Source organism: Nerophis lumbriciformis, linkage group LG21, assembly GCF_033978685.3.
Source record: "Nerophis lumbriciformis linkage group LG21, RoL_Nlum_v2.1, whole genome shotgun sequence".
Classification (NCBI taxonomy): domain Eukaryota; kingdom Metazoa; phylum Chordata; class Actinopteri; order Syngnathiformes; family Syngnathidae; genus Nerophis; species Nerophis lumbriciformis.
This window is the reverse complement of record NC_084568.2, coordinates 39,702,501-39,724,888: the sequence shown is the minus strand read 5'-3', so window position 1 is coordinate 39,724,888 and position 22,388 is coordinate 39,702,501. Positions and strand designations below refer to the sequence as shown.

The following is a 22,388-nucleotide window of genomic DNA, read 5'->3' as shown; positions in this document are numbered from 1 at the left end:
CATTTAACTATGTATATATATTTCCGAATTGGTTTAACTGCCACCCGCCTGAATCTATTTAAAATCTATTTTTTATTTTTTTCAACCGCCCGACCCGACCCGCGGATAAAATCTAATTTTTTTAAATTTCATCCGCCCGATCCGCGGATAATCCGCGGACTCCGCGGTTGTGCCCGCAAACCGCGCATCTCTAGTATGTATGTATGTATGTGAGTATATGTGAATTTGTATGTACAATATATTTGACTCCCAGTGTGTGTGGGAGCCAGAGTACGCCCCCATCCTCCAGAGAGCCCAACCCACAAACAGTAGGTGTGGTGCCCAGGGAACCAGGGACCACCGCCCCCACGCAGCCAGGCCGGCCAGCGACAGGAACCCCAGAGCCAGGCCCACCGCGCCGCACGTAAAAGCCAGCAGCAGGCCGCAGACAGACGCACCCGGCAGAGGACAAGGCACGAGAAAAGCAGGGGACAGCCCGACCCCAAGCCAGCGAGAGACCACACCCCACACGGGCAGAAAGGCGGGACGCCCCAGCCGGAGGTGCGTCGAGAGAGAGAGAGAGAGAGAGAGAGAGAGAGAGAGAATCAGACTAGTTTTGTAAAAGCAGGGGCATTGTCAGGAATTGAGGCTCTTGGAATTGTTCATCCTTTACCAGACTTACTGAATATGTACAAGTAACTGCTATGTATTATTGTGAGTCATAGCAGTGCTGTTGCAGCTGAGATAGGCTCCAGCGACCCCAAAAAGGACAAGCGGAAGAAAATAAATGGATGGATGGATGTTGCTGTCCTTTGTAGTTGGACAAATAGTATTTATTTGATCTTCCACTGACCTCAGCTTTACAAGTGGCCTCCATCTTTCACGCTACCCAGACCATCAGTGGCTGCATGTCAGTCGTTCTTTATTTAGCTTGCTCCAAATATGCTGAATATGTTTTTAACGCAAGAGTCACAATGTTATTTCGCTTTCCTTTAGGGCAGTGGTCCCCAACCACCGGTCCGTGACGCATTTGCTACCGGGGCCGCACAGAGACATTCAATCATTTATAAACGACCGCATTTTCTCCCACATAACTTTTGTCAGTCCCCCCAATTAGCTTGTTTATAGATGTGTTATAAAACTCCTGATAGGAAGTCACAATTTGCTATATTTGTTCCATCTTTCTTACATGGGACAATGCAAATGAATACATGTGATTGTAGTCAAAAGCTAGGTTCCATCAGGTTGATGACCTAAGATCAGGAACAAAGTGCTAAATTGTTGCATAGAATAATTGTGCTGAAATACACATTTCCTTTGGCCCAGTAAGTTCAAGTGCACATAGTCCTAATCAGGCCCGGCCCTAATCAATCTGGCGCCCTAGGCAAGATTTTAGCTGCCCCCCCCCCACATCGGCAGTGAAGTGTATATACTCACAAGAACCCGAATAGCTTTGTCTTTGACCTTTTTTTTTTACTTACAACTATACCTAATATATAAAGGGGTGGAAAAGTGACTATTACCTGCAGGGAAAACAGTAGCTAACCAGAAGGCAATAATGTAAACAAAAAACACCTGCTTAAAAGATCTAATACAAATGTCCCTGAGGAATGTAAGGTGGGAGTACTGTAATTACCTAACGTTACATTATTATTTTCCATAACAATTTAGCCCCCTCCACAATATTAACCCGACGTTAAAACAGAATTAGCTATTTATTGATTAGCAATTGCCGAGTCATGTAACATTAGCTTAATGCTAAAAAGCCAGGTTACTATCACATTCTGTAACAGACAAATAATTTCATGTAGGCTAACGTTACCTACCTGCTACCTCTGTCTTTTTCTCGTTTCTCCTCCTCTTCTTTTCTCTTTTTTCTTCCCTGGGCACCTGACAGTTTTGGCCGTTTTGACATCTTGTGTTGATTTTTTGATGTGGTGACGTCCAAAAAGAGTCATGATACGGGAAGGGAGGGGGCGCACCGTGCGGGGGGAGGAGGGGGGGGCGTAATGTTGTAACAAATAATATTTCTATTAAATAGGCTTTACTTTGCATTTTAATTAACGTGAGATTATTTTTTGTATTTAGAAATAATAGTAACAACTTTTTTTTTTTTCTCCAACATTTGTGGCACTGGCGTGGCGCCCCCTGATGGACGGCGCCCTTAGCATTTGCCTATACGGCCTATGCCACGGGCCGGCCCTGGTCCTAATACACAAGTAGTTAGCAATAACAGATGTATTTAAGCATCAATCAATCAATCAATGTTTATTTATATAGCCCTAAATCACAAGTGTCTCAAAGGGCTGCACAAGCCACAACGACATCCTCGGTACAAAGCCCACATAAGGGCAAGGAAAAACTCACCCCAGTGGGACGTCGATGTGAATGACTATGAGAAACCTTGGAGAGGACCGCATATGTGGGTAACCCCCCCCCTCTAGGGGAGACCGAAAGCAATGGATGTCGAGTGGGTCTGACATAATATTGTGAGAGTCCAGTCCATAGTGGATCCAACATAATAGTAAGAGTCCAGTCTAGAGTATACAAATGAGTTTTAAGATGGGACTTAAATGCTTCTACTGAGGTAGCATCTCTAATTGTTACCGGGAGGGCATTCCATAGTACTGGAGCCCCAATAGAAAACGCTCTATAGCCCGCAGACTTTTTTTGGGCTCTGGGAATCACTAATAAGCCGGAGTTCTTTGAACGCAGATTTCTTGCCGGGACATATGGTACAATGCAATCGACAAGATAGGACGGAGCTAGACCGTGTAGTATTTTATACGTAAGTAGTAAAACCTTAAAGTCACATCTTAAGTGCACAGGAAGCCAGTGCAGGTGAGCCAGTATAGGTATATATATATGTATATATGTATATAAGGTATATACAGTATAGGCGTAATATGATCAAACTTTCTTGTTCTTGTCAAAAGTCTAGCAGCCGCATTTTGTACCAATTGTAGTCTTTTAATGCTAGACATAGGGAGACCCGAAAATAATACGTTACAGTAGTCGAGACGAGACGTAGCGAACGCATGAATAATGATCTCAGCGTCGCTAGTGGATAAAATAGAACGAATTTTAGCGATATTACGGAGATGAAAGAAGGCCGTTTTAGTAACACTCTTAATGTGTGACTCAAAGGAGAGAGTTGGGTGGAAAATAATACCCAGATTCTTTACTGATTCGCCTTGTGTAATTGTTTGGTTGTCAAATGTTAAGGTGGTATTATTAAATAAATGTCGGTGTTTAGCAGGACCGATAATCAGCATTTCCGTTTTCTTGGCGTTGAGTTGCAAGAAGTTAGCGGACATCCATTGTTTAATTTCATTAAGACACGCCTCCAGCTGACTACAATCCGGCGTGTTGGTCAGCTTTAGGGGCATGTAGAGTTGGCTGTCATCAGCATAACAATGAAAGCTAACACCGTATTTGCGTATGATGTCGCCTAGCGGCAGCATGTAAGTACTACAGAGTGCAGGGCCAAGAACCGAACCCTGAGGAACTCCGCACGTTACCTTAACATAGTCCGAGGTCACATTATTATGGGAGACGCATTGCATCCTGTCAGTAAGATAAGAGTTAAACCACGACAAAGCTAAGTCTGACATACCAATACGTGTTTTGATACGCTCTAATAAAATATTATGATGGACGGTATGGAAAGCAGCGCTAAGATCAAGAAGCAGCAACATAGATGACGCATCAGAATCCATCGTTAGCGGTAGATTATTAGTCATTTTTGCGAGGACTGTCTCCGTAGAGTGATTTGCCCTGAAACCGGATTGAAAAGGTTCACAGAGATTGTTAGACACAAAGTGTTCATTTAGCTGCCGTGCGACAATTTTTTCGAGGATTTTCGAAATAAAGGGAAGGTGGGACACCGGTCGGTAGTTTACCATGAGGTCAGGATCAAGGTTAGGTCTTTTGAGCAGAGGATGAACAACCGCTTTCTTGAATGCTAGGGGAACAGTGCCAGAGGAAAGTGATAAGTTTATCATATTTAGCACTGATGGACCTAATAATACAAAAAGCTCCTTGATAAGTTTCCCAGGAAGTGGGTCAAGTAAAACATGTGAGCATGGAAAAGTGTAGCAAAAAAAGCTAACATTAGCATAACTACTTATGAAATATTGCACAAAATATGAATGCATATTTAAATCCACAGGAATCTATTGGAACTAATGTCAAATATTTCTAGCTTCATCATATATCCATGCTCTTGTCCTTGAATGTGAGGCATCACCTATAACCAGAGGTGGGTAGAGTAGCCAGAAATTGTACTCAAGTAAGAGTACTGTTACTTTAGAGATTTATTACTCAAGTAAAAGTAAGGAGTAGTCACCCAAATATTTACTTGAGTAAAAGTAAAAAGTATGTTGTGAAAAAACTACTCAAGTACTGAGTAACTGATGAGTAACATACACATACACATATATATATATATATATATATATATATATATATATATATATATATATATATATATATATATATATATATATATATATATATATACATACATACATACATTGATATATACAGTATATAATTTATATTTATTTATTTTGCCGCTTTTGTTTACATGTTAAAGGTGTTTTAATGAATATACATGCATGTTTAACACATATAGATTCCTTTCTTTCATGAAGACAAGAATATAAGTTGGTGTATTACCTGATTCTGATGACTTGCATTGATTGTAATCAGACAGTAGTGATGATAACGTCAACATTTTCAAATGGAGGAGAAAAACAAGTTCCTCCTTTCTAATACCACATGAAAGTGGTTGGTTTTTAGCATCTTATTTGTCCAGCTTCCATATTCGTTTTTATACACTTTACAAGAAATACATTGGCGGCAAACTCCGTAGCTTGCTAGCTTGTTTGCGCTGGCTTTCGGAGACTCTTATTTTGAAAGCGCAGGCGCGATGGAGCGGCACTTTTATTGTGAAGACAGGAACTGTGCAGTCAGTCTTTAGGCTTTTGACGGGATGTACGGTTGAAATAAAAAATGGTCTTTTTTCCTTCACAGTTTTGATTGATTGATTGGAACTTTTATCAGTAGGTAACACCCGAATAAGTTTTTCAACTTGTTTAAGTCAGGTCATGTGACCGCCTGGCTCTGTTTGATTGGTCCAACGTCACCAGTGACTGCATCTGATTGGTGGAACGGAGTGAACGTCACCAGTGACTGCATTTGTTGAAACGCAGGCACTTTGAAGGTCTGTCTGACAGACCAAAACAAACAAAGCGTGCATTAACAGATCGATAAAAATTAGTAGCGAGTAGCGAGCTGAATATAGATAAAAGTAGCGGAGTAAAAGTAGCGTTTCTTCTCTATAAATATACTCAAGTAAAAGTAAAAGTATGTTGCATTAAAACTACTCTTAGAAGTACAATTTATCCCAAAAGTTACTCAAGTAGATGTAACGGAGTAAATGTAGCGCGTTACTACCCACCTCTGCCTATAACCCATCAGATAGTAAAGCCAAAAAAAAGAGCCTACTACTAGCAAAAATGAGTACAAGACAAAAGTCTATGGAGAGCTTTTTTTTTTGCAAAGGCCAGGGGTTCCCAGTAATTCAACGTTATGGTCAAGTATTCATTTTTCATGCACTTATTAACTATACATGTATTTATCCGCCACACGTGGAAAGCCGGTCCCTGGAAAATAATGCCTACATTAAACCGGTCCCTGGTTGGGGAGCCCTGCTTTAGGGTACGTCTGTGTGACATTAGAAGCTTGCAAAGTTTGCTCCCCTTAGAGAGTTCACCAGGGGAGCCAAGCAGATTTGGTTACACATGGAGACCAACCAGCAGGGAGCACTTTCATGTGTGTGTGGCAGTATTTCCACAGACAGTGTGGCAGGTACACAGCATGACAAATACAACCCACCAGAACTATGCTGCATTGCTGGGAGACATGGACTTCTTTCCCTGGCTAAAAAGCTATCCAAATACTTTATTTTTTACTCATTTTGGCTAGCTTGCGGACTTATTTTCTGGCTAATGTATCTGATGCATTATACGTGGTCCCTTATTACTTTCAATGGATTTCTGGTCTAGAAGTTATGCACTCATATTTTGTGAAATATTTCATACATAAATACATTCATGTTTACGGATAAAACCCCATCAATACCACCAATTATCAGTACCGGTACTATATATGTATTTTGTGTAAAAGCAGACTTTTATGAGCACAAGAGGTTGTGCACCAGCAACATCATGTTTCATACCTGCCAACTTTTGAAATCAGAAAAACCTAGTAGCCAGGGTCCATGGGCCGCAGGCCCCGGTAGGTCCAGGACAAAGTCCTGGTGGGGGGTTCAGCGGGGCGAAGCCCCCCGACGCAAAATGATTGATTGCATTCAGACAGGTTAAAATGTTGCTAAAACCATCACTTTTCTATCAGTCACAGTGACTTTTCAAAACAAAAATATTACAGCAAAAATCATATGGGTTGATTGACATGTTTATTCTGTAAGCTAACTTCAATAGTTTGAAATTATTTTGACAGTTAATGCCAGTTATCCTGTCAACCTTTCACAAGACTTCAATTTGTTCATTGAAAGTATAAACACTTTTTACAGTAAACAAATGGTAAAACAGTACTAAACAATTCCATAAAAAAAAAAATTGGTGTCTTTATTAACTTTCTGTCCAAGCTTGTATAATCTACTGCCTTGTTCAATTGTAAAAAATATTCTCTGCCTAAAATTCACATTTCTATCACAATTATCATACTGTAAACATGGTAAGCTAACTTCATTAAAATTAATAGTCCTGTCAATAGCATGGAATTACAATTCAAATGTAGTTTTTTTGTAAGCCTTTCAAAAGAATTCAAAATATGAAAAATTTATGAAAATTAATTTAAGCCATCAGACACTTGAAAAGTGGCACATCACATCTCTAATGTAATCATTTGAACTTTTCAACAGAAATAGCACTGCAAAAATATTAAGGACATACTTCTGTATTTTGGTAGTTATGCTGTCAACATTTAACAAGATTTCTTCAACTTGGACTTGAAAGCATAAATAGTATAAACACTTTTAACAGTATAACAGTACTAAACAATTTCAATAGATAACATTGGTGTCATTAACTTTTTGTGGCTAAAATCCGAAAAACTTTGAAAGTTTTCCACTTGTATCGCTAGCAACGGCATTAGACTTATGTTTTTTTGTCCCAACGTGGTCTTTTACATCGCTAATTCCTCCGTGTCCGATCGAAAAATCTTGTCTGCACAAGGTGCAATTCGCGTAGTTTTCACCCTTTTTGGAACGGATAATTATTCCCGGATAGGCTTTTGAATATTCTTCACGGAATGACTGCAGTTTTCTTTTCGGTTTAAGACTCGTTTGCGATTTTTCTCCGGCTGATTCCATGATCGTTCGCTCGTTTGGAAACAATGGCAACAGGTGCCTCGTGCTTGGCAGCGGTGCTATAAATAGCCTCGCGCATGGCATTCAGAATGGCTCTAAAGGAAGTTACGGGAAGCAGTATCGATTGTCATTGTTGTTACGCGATTTCGTGAATAAAACTTAAAAAAAAAATATTTTTTTTAATTAATAAAAAACCGTATTTTTTATCACTGCAACCGTAACCCGGAATAGGTTGATGAAAACCGTACTAATTACGGGAAAACCGGAGTAGTTCGCAGGTATGCTAATGTGTTAATCATTTCACACATAAGTCGCTGCAGAGTATAAGTCGCACCCCCGGCCAAACTGAAAAAAAATGTGATTTATAATCCGAAAAATACGATACTAGGAAAAGGGGGGATGTATATTTTCTAACTTCAGCACACTTTTATAAGCAACAATGTTGCACTTCTCTATAACTACGAGGGTGACGTTCTTCATGTGTCCTGAGCTACATCATACTCTTTTATACGGGTCTCCATTGGATGTGATTTGTATTATATCTGACCCCCCCAAAAAAAGGACAAGCGGTAGAAAATGGAAGGATGGATGTTGGTGCTGTCTAACTGACCTTGTGCCGTCCGTGTATACCAGCAACCTGCACATGGCTACAATCTGCCACATTTACACATTCATTAAAGTGCATTGTCCCATTTAACAAAGATATAGCAAATGGTGACTTCCTGTCAGGAGTTGTGTTCCATCCATCCATCCATCCATCCATCTTCTTCCGCTTATCCGAGGTCGGGTCGCGGGGGCAGCAGCCTAAGCAGGGAAGCCCAGACTTCCCTCTCCCCAGCCACTTCGTCCAGCTCCTCCCGGGGGATCCCGAGGCGTTCCCAGGCCAGCCGGGAGACATAGTCTTCCCAACGTGTCCTGGGTCTTCCCCATGGCCTCCTACAGGTTGGACGTGCCCGAAACACCTCCCCAGGGAGGCGTTCGGGTGGCATCCTGACCAGATGCCCGAACCACCTCATCTGGCTCCTCTCGATGTGGAGGAGCAGCGGCTTTACTTTGAGCTCCCCCCGGATGACAGAGCTTCTCACCCTATCTCTAAGAGAGAGCCCCGCCACCCGGCGGAGGAAACTCATTTCGGCCGCTTGTACCCGTGATCTTGTCCTTTCGGTCATAACCCAAAGCTCATGACCATAGGTGAGGATGGGAACGTAGATCGACCGGTAAATTGAGAGCTTTGCCTTCCGGCTCAGCTCCTTCTTCACCACAACGGATCAATACAGCATCCGCATTACTGAAGATGCCGCACCGATCCGCCTGTCGATCTCACGATCCACTCTTCCCCCACTCGTGAACAAGACTCCGAGGTACTTGAACTCCTCCACTTGGGGCAGGGTCTCCTCCCCAACCCGGAGATGGCACTCCACCCTTTTCCGGGCGAGAACCATGGACTCAGACTTGGAGGTGCTGATTCTCATCCCAGTCGCTTCACACTCGGCTGCGAACCGATCCAGCGAGAGCTGAAGATCCTGGCCAGATGAAGCCATCAGGACCACATCATCCGCAAAAAGCAGAGACCTAATCCTGCAGCCACCAAACCGGATCCCCTCAACGCCTTGACTGCGCCTAGAAATTCTGTCCATAAAAGTTATGAACAGAATCGGTGACAAAGGGCAGCCTTGGCGGAGTCCAACCCTCACTGGAAACGTGTCCGACCTACTGCCGGCAATGCGGACCAAGCTCTGACACTGATCATACAGGGAGCGGACAGCCACAATCAGACAGTCCGATACCCCATACTCTCTGAGCACTCCCCACAGGACTTCCCGAGGGACACGGTCGAATGCCTTCTCCAAGTCCACAAAGCACATGTAGACTGGTTGGGCAAACTCCCATGCACCCTCAAGGACCCTGCCGAGAGTATAGAGCTGGTCCACAGTTCCACGACCAGGACGAAAACCACACTGTACCTCTTGAATCCGAGGTTCGACTATCCGGCGTAGCCTCCTCTCCAGTACACCTGAATAGACCTTACCGGGAAGGCTGAGGAGTGTGATCCCACGATAGTTGGAACACACCCTCCGGTTCCCCTTCTTAAAGAGAGGAACCACCACCCCGGTCTGCCAATCCAGAGGTACCGCCCCCGATGTCCACGCGATGCTGCAGAGTCTTGTCAACCAAGACAGCCCCACAGCATCCAGAGCCTTAAGGAGTTGTGTTATACATGTTTATTGGAACAGGCCAAAGTCAAGTCGGAGAAAATGCGGTCATTCATGAATGATTTCATGTTTCTCTCCCGAACCAGCTGGTTGGGGACCACTGAGCATTTATTGTACAAATGTGTCCCACTCATATAGCAAGCTTAGTTCTCTTCCCCCAGCACCAAGACAACAACCTGCCAGGCCCCCGACCATGAATTAATTCATGTAACCATAGCAACAATCCAGTCACCACCCGTCAAGTAAAATCCCTAACCCAATTCTGCACTGTCACCCCCGCTGACAGCATCTGACATGACGCACGCGTGTGTGTGTGTGTGTGTGTGTTTGTAGCAATGTGTGTGTGTGTAAGCGAGCTGAGGGGGCGGGGAGAGAAGGGGGAAGATTCTCTGTACCATCCTGGCTTATCCCACTGGGCTTATCCCAGATCAGCAGGTGACCCACCACAGATAACTATTGGAGTGGGACACACAGTGCCGAGTGTGTGTTTGAACTCCTGCTGGGTGCTTTTAACCCCGCTGTCTAGTGATGGGTTGATGAGGCGTCATGAAGCGTTTCGACACATTGCAAAACTGTATTGATACTGTGTCGATACTGTGTCACTAAATACTGACATCTGCTGGACATTAAAAATCCCTACAGGCAACCTATGGACCGACTCAACTGACACTGATTTGATGCCCTAGTACAGGGGTCACCAACCTTTTTGAAACCAAAAACTACTTCTTGGGTACTGATTAATGCGAAGGGCTACCAGTTTGATACACACTTAAATAAATAAATATATTGTCATTTGTAAGTTACACGTAAGTGTGATTTAAACAAGAATAGCTAAATAAATACATTTATATATATAAAAAAAATGGGTATTTCTGTCTGTCATTCCGTCGTACATTTTTTTTTCCTTTTACGGGAGGTTTTTTGTAGAGAATAAATGATGAAAAAAACACTTAATTGAACGGTTTAAAAGAGGAGAAAACACGAAAAAAAATTAAAATAAAATTTTGAAACATAGTTTATCTTCAATTTCGACTCTTTAAAATTCAAAATCCAACCGACAAAAAGAAGAGAAAAACTAGCTAATTTGAATCTTTTTGAAAAAATTTAAAAAATAATTTATGGGACATCATTAGTAATTTTTCCTGTTTAAGATACATTTTAGAATTTTGATGACATGTTTTAAATTGGTTAAAATCCAATCTGCACTTTGTTAGAATATTTAACAAATTGGACCAAGCTATATTTCTAACAAAGACAAATCAGTATTTCTTCTAGATTTTCCAGAACAAAAATGTTAAAAGAAATTCAAAATACTTTGAAATAAGATTTAAATTTGATTCTACAGATTTTCTCGATTTGCCAGAATAATTTTTTTGAATTTTAATCATAGTAAGTTTGAAGAAATATTTCACAAATATTCTTCGTCAAAAAAACAGAAACTAAAATATTTATTATTCTTTACAATAATAAAAAAAAAAAAAAAACTTGAACATTGATTTAAATTGTCAGGAAAGAAGAGGAAGAAATTTAAAAGGTAAAAAGGTATATTTGTTTAAAAATCCTAAAATCATTTTTAAGGTTGTATTTTTTCTCTAAAATTGTATTTCTAAAAGTAATAAGAAGCAAAGTAAAAAATAAATGAATTTATTTAAACAAGTGAAGACCCATCCATCCATCCATTTTTTACCGCTTATTCCAAGTCTTTAAAATATTTTCTTGGATTTTCAAATTCTATTTGAGTTTTGTCTCTTTTAGAATTTAAAAATGTCGAGCAAAGCGAGACCAGCTTGCTAGTAAATAAATACAATTTAAAAAATAGAGGCAGCTCACTGGTAAGTGCTGCTCTTTGAGCTATTTTTAGAACAGGCCAGCGGGCGACTGATCTGGTCCTTACGGGCTACCTGGTGACCGCGGGCACCGCGTTGGTGACCCCTGCCCTAGTATATACAATAATATAAACCAAGTCATTGTATTTCGTTTAGGATTATTTCATATCTTCATTTAAATAAAAATATATTTTTATCTTTTTTAGATACAGTCAATAAATAATGTGAACATGTATCATAACATGGAAATCTAAGAGAACGTGTTGTGGATGATTGTGGACTGGGAATTTTTTTAATTTTATTTTTTTGCACATTTTTATTTAAAAAAAAAAAAAAACGTTTTTCCGACGAGGCGGCTGATTGGAGCTGTGGCCGCAAGGTAGTTGGTGCTTGTCGTGGCGGTAATCCTAGAACCCGTTGGTGGACACCGGCGGTGAGGGATGCCGTCAAGCTGAAGAAGGAGTCCTATCGGGTTCTTTTGGCTCATAGGACTCCTGAGGCAGCGGACAGGTACCGACAGGCCAAGCGGTGTGCGGCTTCAGCGGTCGCAGAGGCAAAAACTCGGACATGGGAGGAGTTCGGTGAGGCCATGGAAAACGACTTCCGGACGGCTTCGAAGCAATTCTGGACCACCATCCGCCGCCTCAGGAAGGGGAAGCAGTGCACTATCAACACCGTGTATGGTGAGGATGGTGTTCTGCTGACCTCGACTGCGGATGTTGTGGATCGGCGGAGGGAATACTTCGAAGACCTCCTCAATCCCACCAACACGTCTTCCTATGAGGAAGCAGTGCCTGGGGAATCTGTGGTGGGCTCTTCTATTTCTGGGGCTGAGGTTGCTGAGGTAGTTAAAAAGCTCCTCAGTGGCAAGGCCCCGGGGGTGGATGAGATCCACCCGGAGTTCCTTAAGGCTCTGGATGCTGTGGGGCTGTCTTGGTTGACAAGACTCTGCAGCATCGCGTGGACATCGGGGGCGGTGCCACTGGATTGGCAGCCCGGGGTGGTGGTTCCTCTCTTTAAGAAGCGGAACCGGAGGGTGTGTTCTAACTATCGTGGGATCACACTCCTCAGCCTTCCCGGTAAGGTCTATTCAGGTGTACTGGAGAGGAGGCTACGCCGGATAGTCGAACCTCGGATTCAGGAGGAACAGTGTGGTTTTCGTCCTGGTCGTGGAACTGTGGACCAGCTCTATACTCTCGGCAGGGTCCTTGAGGGTGCATGGGAGTTTGCCCAACCAGTCTACATGTGTTTTGTGGACTTGGAGAAGGCATTCGACCGTGTCCCTCGGGAAGTCCTGTGGGGAGTGCTCAGAGAGTACGGGGTATCGGACTGTCTGATTGTGGCAGTCCGCTCCCTGTATGATCAGTGCCAGAGCCTGGTCCGCATTGCCGGTAGTAAGTTGGACACGTTTCCAGTGAGGGTTGGACTCCGCCAAGGCTGCCCTTTGTCACCGATTCTGTTCATAACTTTTATGGACAGAATTTCTAGGCGCAGTCAAGGCGTTGAGGGGATCTGGTTTGGTGGCTGCAGGATTAGGTCTCTGCTTTTTGCAGATGATGTGGTCCTGATGGCTTCATCTGGCCAGGATCTTCAGCTCTCACTGGATCGGTTCGCAGCTGAGTGTGAAGCGACTGGGATGAGAATCAGCACCTCCAAGTCCGAGTCCATGGTTCTCGCCCGGAAAAGGGTGGAGTGCCATCTCCGGGTTGGGGAGGAGATCTTGCCCCAAGTGGAGGAGTTCAAGTACCTCGGAGTCTTGTTCACGAGTGAGGGAAGAGTGGATCGTGAGATCGACAGGCGGATCGGTGCGGCGTCTTCAGTAATGCGGACGCTGTATCGATCCGTTGTGGTGAAGAAGGAGCTGAGCCGGAAGGCGAAGCTCTCAATTTACCGGTCGATCTACGTTCCCATCCTCACCTATGGTCATGAGCTTTGGGTTATGACCGAAAGGACAAGATCACGGGTACAAGCGGCCGAAATGAGTTTCCTCCGCCAGGTGGCGGGGCTCTCCCTTAGAGATAGGGTGAGAAGCTCTGCCATCCGGGAGGAGCTCAAAGTAAAGCCGCTGCTCCTCCACATCGAGAGGAGCCAGATGAGGTGGTTCGGGCATCTGGTTAGGATGCCACCCGAACGCCTCCCTAGGGAGGTGTTTAGGGCACGTCCGACCGGTAGGAGGCCGCGGGGAAGACCCAGGACACGTTGGGAAGACTATGTCTCTCAGCTGGCCTGGGAACGCCTCGGGGTCCCACAGGAAGAGCTGGACGAAGTGGCTGGGGAGAGGGAAGTCTGGGCTTCCCTGTTTAGGCTGCTGCCCCCGCGACCCGACCTCGGATAAGCGGAAGAAGATGGATGGATGGATGGTTTTTCCGACGTATTCCATTTTAGACGATTTCTCTTCTTAGTTATTATTTCTCCGGCTGTAGAAAAGAGCCGCTCACAGGGCACAGAGGAGGCGTCAGTGCGACACAGTTCGCGTATCGGTCACGTGACCAAAACAGCTCATGATCGGTCACGTGACTTTCTAAAAGCGGTACGCGCACCGACACAGGGTTTTGCTCTATGAGCTCGACGCATGCGCCGATGCATCGGTGTTGCCGGACCCATCACTACCGCTGTCCTTTGACACACACACACACACACACACACACACACACACACACACACACACACACACACACACACACACACACACACACACACACACACACACACACACACACACACACACACACACACACACACACACACACACACACACACACACACACTAGACACAGGTGCATCTGTTACAAAGCAGTTTTACGCAAGTGTTAGTGGCTCATATGAGGTCATCAAGTTTGTGGCGCCAGAGTATCTGCACACTACGGTGGCACAAAAAAAAATAGTTGCAGTGTTTGTTTAGCGTGTGTGTGTGTGTGTGTGTGTTGTGTTACCTTGATGCAGAACTGGAAGTCTGCGGGGGCGTTGTGCAGTTTTCTGCCGGTGATAACTGTGAAGATGTTGCTGTCGTCCAAATCGGACAAAAGCTGCAGGTGTCGTGGCTCCTGAAAGTCAGAAATATAAAGCGCATCTGATATTATTCTATAGACATAGTTGCCTATACAGTCACTGGCCACAACATTAGGTACACCTGTACTGAACTCATGCATAGGAGCTTTGTCAAAAGAAAACATGCTCATTGTTTTATGCTTCCAGGATAGGTTTGACCATCCCACAATGGGGAAATTAAAGTCAAACACATGACAACAAAGAACATAAAAGACATTAAAAGCGCACAGAGCTGATGTGGCTTAATCCTATTTACATACAGCTACAAAGTAAAACGCCGGATAGTCGAACCTCGGATTCAGGAGGAACAGTGTGGTTTTCGTCCTGGTCGTGGAACTGTGGACCAGCTCTATACTCTCGGCAGGGTCCTTGAGGGTGCATGGGAGTTTGCCCAACCAGTCTACATGTGCTTTGTGGACTTGGAGAAGGCATTCGACCGTGTACCCCGGGAAGTCCTGTGGGGAGTGCTCAGAGAGTATGGGGTATCGGACTGTCTGATTGTGGCAGTCTGCTCCCTGTATGATCAGTGCCAGAGCTTGGTCCGCATTGCCGGCAGTAAGTCGGACACGTTTCCAGTGAGGGTTGGACTCCGCCAAGGCTGCCCTTTGTCACCGATTCTGTTCATAACCTTTATGGACAGAATTTCTAGGCGCAGTCAAGGCGTTGAGGGGATCTGGTTTGGTGGCTGCAGGATTAGGTCACTGCTATTTGCAGATGATGTGGTCCTGATGGCTTCATCTGGCCAGGATCTTCAGCTCTCACTGGATCGGTTCGCAGCCGAGTGTGAAGCGACTGGGATGGGAATCAGCACCTCCAAGTCCGAGTCCATGGTTCTCTCCCGGAAAAGGGTGGAGTGCCATCTCCGGGTTGGGGAGGAGATCTTGCCCCAAGTGGAGGAGTTCAAGTACCTTGGAGTCTTGTTCACGAGTGGGGGAAGAGTGGATCGTGAGATCGACAGGCGGATCGGTGCGGCGTCTTCAGTAATGCGGACGCTGCATCGATCCGTTGTGGTGAAGAAGGAGCTGAGCCGGAAGGCAAAGCTCTCGATTTACCGGTCGATCTACGTTCCCATCCTCACCTATGGTCATGAGCTTTGGGTCATGACCGAAAGGACAAGATCACGGGTACAAGCGGCCCAAATGAGTTTCCTCCGCCGAGTGGCGGGGCTCTCCCTTAGAGATAGGGTGAGAAGCTCTGTCATCCGGGGGGAGCTCAAAGTAAAGCCGCTGCTCCTCCACATGGAGAGGAGCCAGATGAGGTGGTTCGGGCATCTGGTCAGGATGCCACCCGAACGCCTCCCTAGGAAGGTGTTTCGGGCACGTCCGACCGGTAGGAGGCCACGGGGAAGACCCAGGACACGCTGGGAAGACTATCTCTCCCAGAATGCCAGACCCAAAAACGCAGAAGAGTTGAAGGCCACTATCAGAGCAACCTGGGCTCTCATAACACCTGAGCAGTGCCAGAAACTCATCGACTCCATGCCACGCCGCATTAACGCAGTAATTGAGGCAAAAGGAGCTCCAACCAAGTATTGAGTATTGTACATGCTCATATTTTTCATTTTCATACTTTTCAGTTGGCCAACATTTCTAAAAATCCCTTTTTTGTATTAGCCGTAAGTAATATTCTAATTTTGTGACACACGGAATTTTGGATTTTCATTTGTTGCCACTTCAAATCATCAAAATTAAATGAAATAAACATTTGAATGCATCAGTCTGTGTGCAATGAATAAATATAATGTACAAGTTACACCTTTTGAATGCAATTACTGAAATAAATCAAGTTTTTCAAAATATTCTAATTTACTGGCTTTTATCTGTATATTTGGACACAAATGCATTTTGTGTTAGAATAGATTAGATGTGCATTCAAAATATATTGTGTGATTAATCTTTGTTTATACATGATTAATGTCTTTTTTTTTTAGATTAATCAGATGCGTTAACTTCTTATTTTCGACGGCGTTTGTTATTGCATATTTACACTCATTTTCTTTGTCACCTACATAACAAAGCTAACATGGACGTTTTGTTCAGCTATTTTAGCATTAGTTGATGTAGATTGATTTGCTTTCAGCATCTTTAATGTACAAAAGCGATCAACCAACATCCATCCATCCATCCATTTTCTACCGCTTATTCCCTTCGGGGTCGCGGGGGGCGCTGGAGCCTATCTCAGCTACAATCGGGCGGAAGGCGGGGTACACCCTGGACAAGTCGCCACCTCATCGCAGGGCCAACACAGATAGACAACATTCACACTCACATTCACACACTAGGGACCATTTAGTGTTTCCAATCAACTTATCCCCAGGTGCATGTCTTTGGAGGTGGGAGGAAGCCGGAGTACCCGGAGGGAACCCACGCAGTCACGGGGAGAACATGCAAACTCCACACAGAAAGATCCCGAGCCTGGGGTTGAACCCCAGACTACTCAGCACCTTCGTATTGTGAGGCAGACGCACTAACCCTTCTTCCACCGTGCTGCCTACCAAACTACTTGATTCTGGTAAAACTCACATAGATACAATATTACAGGCATTTTTAGACATAATGCATGTTTGGTTTTGCAGTTATGTTTATATAACTTTCATATTTAGTATGACAGTTATACTGTCATATTGAGTAGAGTAAAAAAAAAACTATTTTGTGTCTTTACAAATCTTACAAACTTTTTTTTTTTTTTTGTAAAACTTACGAAGATACATTTCTCCAGGCATTATTAATCATTTTGCATGTGTGTCACATAGATTCAATATTACAGGCATTTTTAGACGGATTGCATGTTTGGTTTTGGAGTTATGTTTATATAACTTTTATATTTAGTATGACAGTTATACCGTCATATTGAGTAAAAAAACTAACCTGTGTCTTTATAAACCTTACGAATTCTTTTTTTTCCCAGTAAAACTCACATAGATACATTTCTCCAGGCATTTTTAGCCATTTTGCATGTGTGGTTTAGTAGTTATGTTTAAATAACTTTCATATTTAGTATGACAGTTATACTGTCATATTGAGTAGAGTAAAAAAAAACTATTTTGTGTCTTTACAAATCTTAAACTTTTTTTTTTTTTTGTAAAACTTACGAAGATACATTTCTCCAGGCATTATTAATCATTTTGCATGTGCGGTTTAGGAGTTATGTTTAAATAACTGTCAGATTGAATGTGACAGTATACTGTCATAGTGATTAAAACCAATATTTTGTATTTGCAAACCTTACAAAAACAAGTGATTTTAGTAAAACTCATATATTCAATATTACAGGCATTTTTAGACTGATTGCATATTTGGTTTTTGAGTTATGTTTATATAACTTTTATATTTAGTATGACAGTTATACCGTCATATTGAGTAAAAAAAAACCTAACTTTTGTCTTTGCAAACCTTACAAAAGATCATTATTCTAGTAAAACTAACAAAGATACATTTCTCCAGGTTTATTAGCCATTTTGCATGTGCCGTTTATGTCACATCAGCAAATAGCTTCTGTTGTCCATATAGGCCAGAAAAGATGCGCTGGCTTTTTCACATGACAAAACACATATTGCAATGGATGTGCAGCAAATGAGTGTCTCCATGGGCACAGCAACTCCTCATATAAATAGGCCCCCTGCACTCCGTGTCCATTGTAACCCCTGTCTTAGTAAATCACGCCCACTAGTTCCTATTCAGCAGGTGTTATTTTGGATCGTAGTAGATCAGGTACTATGCTCGGGGTGTCCAAACTTTTTCCACTGAGGGCCCCCGCACAATGAAAATTTAAAGCATTTGGGGGCCATTTTGATATTATTCATTTTCAAAACCTGTACAATTGTATCTCTTCCATTGTGGTGAATGTTAAAGGTCCAGGTGCCCCAAAAGGCTCTCAGTCATTAAAGTATTACAAATATTTTATTTGACTTTCAACGCTTAAATATCTAAAGATCAACTTCAGATCGATCAGTTGACATAACATTTAACCCTTTTTTATGCCCTTTTCATCTAAGAAAACCGCACTTTTTATGGCCAAAACACAAACTGTTATATATTTCACCCCAAAAATGTTCAAAGTGGAATATTTGCTGGGAAGTAATTTGGAGCCCTAATTAGGTAAATCATTCATAATTGAGGTTTTGTTTCATTATTGTTTTTTGAGCAATGACAGTTTAAAAATAAAAAATAGACGACAGGTTTTGGGGATTCAAGGGGGCCCCACTCAGAAGTGTTAAAAAGAAATCTAGATGAATTTGACTTTAAACACTTAGATCTCCAGATCAACTTCAGTTATATACAAACCCCGTTTCCATATGAGTTGGGAAATTGTGTTAGATGTAAATATAAACGGAATACAATGATTTGCAAATCCTTTTCAAGCCATATTCAGTTGAATATGCTACAAAGACAACATATTTGATGTTCAAACTCATAAACTTTATTTTTTTTTTTGCAAATAATAATTAACTTAGAATTTCATGGCTGCAACACGTGACAAAGTAGTTGGGAAAGGACATGTTCACCACTGTGTTACATGGCCTTTCCTTTTAACAACACTCAGTAAAGGTTTGGGAACTGAGGAGACACATTTTTGAAGCTTCTCAGGTGGAATTCTTTCCCATTCTTGCTTGATGTACAGCTTAAGTTGTTCAACAGTCCGGGGGTCTCCGTTGTGCTATTTTAGGCTTCATAATGCGCCACACATTTTCAATGGGAGACAGGTCTGGACAACAGGCAGGCCAGTCTAGTACCTGCACTCTTTTACTATGAAGCCACGCTGTTGTAACACGTGTCTTGGTATTGTCTTGCTGAAATAAGCAGGGGCGTCCATGGTAACGTTGCTTGGATGGCAACATATGTTGCTCCAAAAGCTGTATGTACCTTTCAGTATTAATGGTGCCTTCACGGATGTGTAAGTTACCCATGTCTTGGGCACTAATACACCCCCATACCATCACACATGCTGGCTTTTCAACTTTGCGTCGATAACAGTCTGGATGGTTCTTTTCCTCTTTGGTCCGGAGGACACGACGTCCACAGTTTCAAAAACAATTTGAAATGTGGACTCGTCAGACCACAGAACACTTTTCCACTTTGTATCAGTCCATCTTAGATGAGCTCAGGCCCAGCGAAGCCGACGGCGTTTCTGGGTGTTGTTGATAAACGGTTTCCGCCTTGCATAGTAGAGTTTTAACTTGCACTTACAGATGTAGCGACCAACTGTAGTTACTGACAGTGGGTTTCTGAAGTGTTCCTGAGCCCATGTGGTGATATCCTTTACACACTGATGTCGCTTGTTGATGCAGTACAGCCTGAGGGATCGAAGGTCACGGGCTTAGCTGCTTACGTGCAGTGATTTCTCCAGATTCTCTGAACCCTTTGATGATATTACGGAGCGTAGATGGTGAAATCCCTAAATTCCTTGCAATAGCTGCTTGAGAAAGGTTTTTCTTAAACTGTTCAACAATTTGCTCACGCATTTGTTGACAAAGTGGTGACCCTCGCCCCATCCTTGTTTGTGAATGACTGAGCATTTCATGGAATCTACTTTTATACCCAATTAGCCTGTTCACCTGTTGGATGTTCCAAATAAGTGTTTGATGAGCATTCCTCAACTTTATCAGTATTTATTGCCACCTTTCCCAACTTCTTTGTCACGTGTTGCTGGCATCAAATTCTAAAGTTAATGATTATTTGCAAAAAAAAAAAAATGTTTATCAGTTTGAACATCAAATATGTCTTTGTAGCATATTCAACTGAATATGGCTTGAAAATGATTTGCAAATCATTGTATTCCGTTTATATTTACATCCAACACAATTTCCCCAACTCATATGGAAATGGGGTTTTTACGTCATTTATAAGTTTTTATTATTCAGAACGCAGCTGAGATAGGCTCCAGCACCCCCGAGAGGGACAAGCGGCAGAAAATGGAAGGATGGATTTATGTTTTATGCCCTTTTGTCAAAGAAAATCTTGTTTTATTTATATGGCAAACACACAACAAATGGAATATTTCCCCCCGAAAATATTTCAAAATGAAATATTTATGTGGAGTAATTGGAGTCTTGAATAGGTCAATAATGTACCGTATTTTCCGCACTATTAGCCGCACCTAAAAACCACAAATTTACTCAAAAGCTGACAGTGCGGCTTATAACCCGGTGCGCTTTATATATGGATAAATATTAAGATTCATTTTCATAAAGTTTCGGTCTCGCAACTACGGTAAACAGCCGCCATCTTTTTTCCCCGTAGAAGAGGAAGTGCTTCTTCTTCTACGCAAGCAACCGCCAAGGTAAGCACCCGCCGCCATAGAACAGGAAGCGCTTCTTCTTCTACTGTAAGCAACCACCCGCCCGCGTAGAAGAAGAAGAAGCGCGCGGATATTACGTTTCATTTCCTTTGTGTGTTTACATCTGTAAAGACCACAAAATGGTTCCTACTAAGCGACAGGTTTCCGGTTCATGAAAAGACGCAATCTCTCCATCCGCACACGGACTACTATTTCACAGCAACTGCCTAAAGACTTTCAAGAAAAGCTGGCTACTTTCCGTGCATATTGTAAAAACAAGATAGCTGAAAAAAAGATCCGGCCAGAGAACATTATCAACATGGACGAGGTTCCACTGACTTTTGATATTCCTGTGAACCGCACTGTGGATACAACGGGAGCACGTACGGTGAATATTCGCACCACAGGGAATGAGAAGTCATCCTTCACTGTGGTTCTAGCTTGCCATGCTAATGGCCAGAAACTTCCACCCATGGTGATATTCAAAAGGAAGACCTTGCCAAAAGAGACCTTTCCAGCCGGCGTCATCATAAAAGCTAACTCGAAGGGATGGATGGATGAAGAAAAGATGAGGGAGTGGTTAAGGGAAGTTTACGCGAAGAGGCCGGGTGGCTTTTTTCACGCAGCTCGGTCCATGTTGATATACGACTCCATGCGCGCCCACATCACGCTGGTTTTTAATATATTATTAAAGTTTGACTGACCTATCTGACTGTTCTTTTGACATTCCTTTAGCGCAGTTAGATGCGGCTTATAACACGGGGCGGCGGCTTATAGGTGGACAAAGTTTTGAAATATGCCGTTCATTGAAGGCGCGGCTTATAACCCAGGGCGGCTTATGGTGCGGAAAATACGGTATACAAAAATTGCTTGTAATTAGTATTTTTTGAGCAATGACAGTTTAAAATGAAAATAAAGTGCCAATTTCAGTATTGCAACAAATTCTTGTTATATTTCCCCTCTTTACTCTTTCATTGCACTTTGTATGTGCCGCCCTTTGGACAGCCCTGCCCTCTGCAACCTTCCACATGATTCAAGTTGACAGTATTAACTTCTGTTTACCTTGGATGTTCCTTTAGTGGAGAAGTAGAGGCCGGAGCGCCGTAAGAACATGTAGAGCTTCTTCCAGGACTTGCGTCCGGGATCTTTTGCGTACAGGTAGCCTTGAATCTCTGGACAGCTGCTGGAGTTCAGGAAGTTCTGGAAAGAAAACATCAATGAAGTTTGCGTTCATTTTCTCTATTGCTCAAAGTGCAGCAGTAATGTAATGATGCCTATTTTTAGGCAACATTTGGTGGTGGTTTCACTCCTTTGAAGGGCAGCTGGTGTCGGATTGGAGGTTTTTCAGATTAAAGGCAGGGTTAGATAAGCATTGACTTGCACGTGCAGCATCCCTGCTCACCTGTAAGAGCTGCGATTGAGGGATGGTGCCATCAGACTCCTGACACCAAGCCACCATCTGCTCTGGAAAGAAGTTCTGCATGGAGAAACACAAGAGAGGTGGTGACAATGAGCGGTGAAGAGAAAGAGAGAAAGCACTTAGTGTATGCACAAGCTGCTAGGGGTGATGCTTCTCTACGTAGAATACTTTGCACGAGGACTCAGAGACGAGTGGTTTGGGCGATAAAGAGAGAGAGGCAGGCACTGTAG

General features: G+C 43.0%; 1 protein-coding gene across 4 annotated transcripts in view; it reads right to left on the bottom strand.

The window, feature by feature from the left end:
* The window catches only part of LOC133620808 (growth factor receptor-bound protein 10-like), a 247,943-nt gene that overhangs the window by 26,313 nt on the left and 199,242 nt on the right, over positions 1-22,388 (bottom strand). For all 4 annotated transcript variants that reach the window (XM_061982383.2, XM_072915601.1, XM_061982384.2 and 1 more), the window contains 3 exons: positions 22,141-22,215; positions 21,801-21,938; positions 14,348-14,458 (listed from right to left, as the gene is read on the bottom strand). In XM_061982383.2, coding sequence (XP_061838367.1) covers positions 14,348-14,458; positions 21,801-21,938; positions 22,141-22,215 — 324 coding nt within the window. The remainder of the gene's footprint in view (positions 1-14,347; positions 14,459-21,800; positions 21,939-22,140; positions 22,216-22,388) is intronic.